Source organism: Arachis ipaensis, chromosome B07 (genome assembly GCF_000816755.2).
Source record: "Arachis ipaensis cultivar K30076 chromosome B07, Araip1.1, whole genome shotgun sequence".
Taxonomy (NCBI): Eukaryota; Viridiplantae; Streptophyta; class Magnoliopsida; order Fabales; family Fabaceae; genus Arachis; species Arachis ipaensis.
The window spans coordinates 39,485,631-39,487,702 of NC_029791.2; the positions used below are offsets into that span (position 1 = coordinate 39,485,631).

Below are 2,072 nucleotides of genomic sequence, written 5' to 3' on the forward strand. Positions count from 1 at the left end.
TTATTAGCATCTGGACTAGTATTATGTGAAGATGAATTAATGTTTGCATACGAAGCAGCAGCATTAGTGTCCTCACTTTTGTAGCTTAAGCACACACCATCCAACACCCCAATTGGACTTTGTGGCATCAAAGGGGCAGAAACAGAACCACTTCTTGTGTCCTTATTAGTAAAACCATCCTTTGATGACAACCCTCGGATTAATTTCACACATTTCAACACTCTCTCCTGCCAAAACAAAACCTACTAATTAAGATCAATCATACACATCAATTAATTCAAACATGTTATAAAATATCTATCATGTCATGGGGGTTCGGCTATATTTTTATGTTGGTTGCCGAAGACCTAACACAACCCTCCTCCTTTATAAAATATCTATCATTTCAACTAAATTGCTTTCTAACAGTTCGATACTCTTTCATATTATTTGTTAGAGTTATTTTAGAAAAAAAAAAAATCACGTACGTTAAAAACAAAAAGCATATTTTATATCATAAACCCTTAAAGTATTTAGATATGGTTATACCATAATAATAGTGTTGATTAATAATCAAATTAATATTAATGGTCCACCCCACAAATTTACCTTTTCCACTAGGTGATTCAGAAGAGAAATTGCTTTCTCAGTGTGCACTGTTTTTGTTTCCCTTACCACAACTATTGCTACAGCAGCTGCAATCTCTGATGGTCTAAACTCCAAGCATTCAATCCCTGCATTAAATTTTCCCACCCTCCAAAAATTATGTACTATCCATCTTTGGTTCAATTCAGTTCCACCCTTTCATTCATATCATAAATCACTTACTATTGTTGCTATATAGCTATAAAGCAGAACAAGTACCTTTTACAGTACTCAGTATAAGTTGGATGGATCTCATAATTGAATCTCTTGTTGGATTTTGATCATCATTGACCTTGTAAAGGAAATAGTCAATGAAGGAGAAAGGGGTAATTGATTGCATTCTCCATCTCAATGTGCTAAGTACCAAAAGCTCCATTCTTTGGATTGTTTTTGCTTCAAATACAAATTTTAATTCACCAACCTGAAGGGGTAAAAAATTATTCACCACAAGCAAAACCTATTATATTTTTACTAACATATACTCCCTCTGTTCTTTATTGACAGTCAAATTTGCTTTCTTGATACAAACATTTATAAATTAAGGATTTAGCTAATATATATTTTATGGGACAAATGTTAAGATTACCATAAGTAAAATTTTTGAACATTTTACTTTAATAAATATAAAATATATACATTGGAATTTTGAACTACTTTCTATAAAGAGTTTTTTCATTAGTAATTTTAATAGTACTCTTATAGCATTGCATGTAATATGCTGATTTTATAATGTAGCAAAATAAGTCAAATATATCACTATTAAGAAATTAAGGTAGTATTAATTAATCATTGAAATAAATCTTATAATATGTCGAGTTAACATTTTTAGAAAAATACAGTAATTAATCATTGTATCTCAAGATAAATTTGCAACTAAAATAAAAATGTTTGGGAGCCAATAGAAAATCAATTTAAAATTATTTTATTAAAAATACTTATTTAACATGTATTTTAAAGATATATGTTAGATAATTCATTTTTATTAAAAAATCTAAACATTTTACTTTTAAAAGAATGTAAAATAAATATATTAAAAACTTAATTTTTATATTTTCAATAAAAAAAATTTCATTTATAAACTTTAACATATGCCCTTACCAAAAAAGCCAAATCCACCGTCAATAAAGAATCGAGGTAGTATTAACTATTAAGCATAGAAATAGAAAATCTTATAACCTGCAAATCAAGGCAAAGAGGAGGATCAGTCTCATTTATTTTGGTTGCAAGAGATAAGCAAGCCACAGCCAACAATTGCACTGTCCAAACCCTTTGCTTCTGAGGTTGGAAATTAAAGATCTTATTAGAACCTGAGAATATAATTTAAAAAGTAAAAAATAAAAAATTCTTTGTCTTTATTCATTCATTCATTAACTTACTGGTAATTCATACGAAGAAAGAAAACGGTCCAAGTAATTTACTGAAAGATAAGCAGAGAGGGCTCCAAAACC

The 2,072-nt window shown here is 29.0% G+C and overlaps 1 protein-coding gene across 1 annotated transcript in view; it reads right to left on the minus strand.

Moving 5' to 3' along the window:
• Window positions 6–2,072, minus strand: part of LOC107607061 (cyclin-D2-1) — a gene marked incomplete at its 3' end in the record, with an annotated part of 4,324 nt that continues 2,257 nt past the window's right edge. The window contains exons 3-6 of the mRNA XM_021107784.1: window positions 1,801–1,899; window positions 844–1,045; window positions 589–713; window positions 6–227 (exon numbers count right to left, since the gene is read on the minus strand). Of these exons, the coding sequence (XP_020963443.1) occupies window positions 6–227; window positions 589–713; window positions 844–1,045; window positions 1,801–1,899 (648 nt within the window). The remainder of the gene's footprint in view (window positions 228–588; window positions 714–843; window positions 1,046–1,800; window positions 1,900–2,072) is intronic.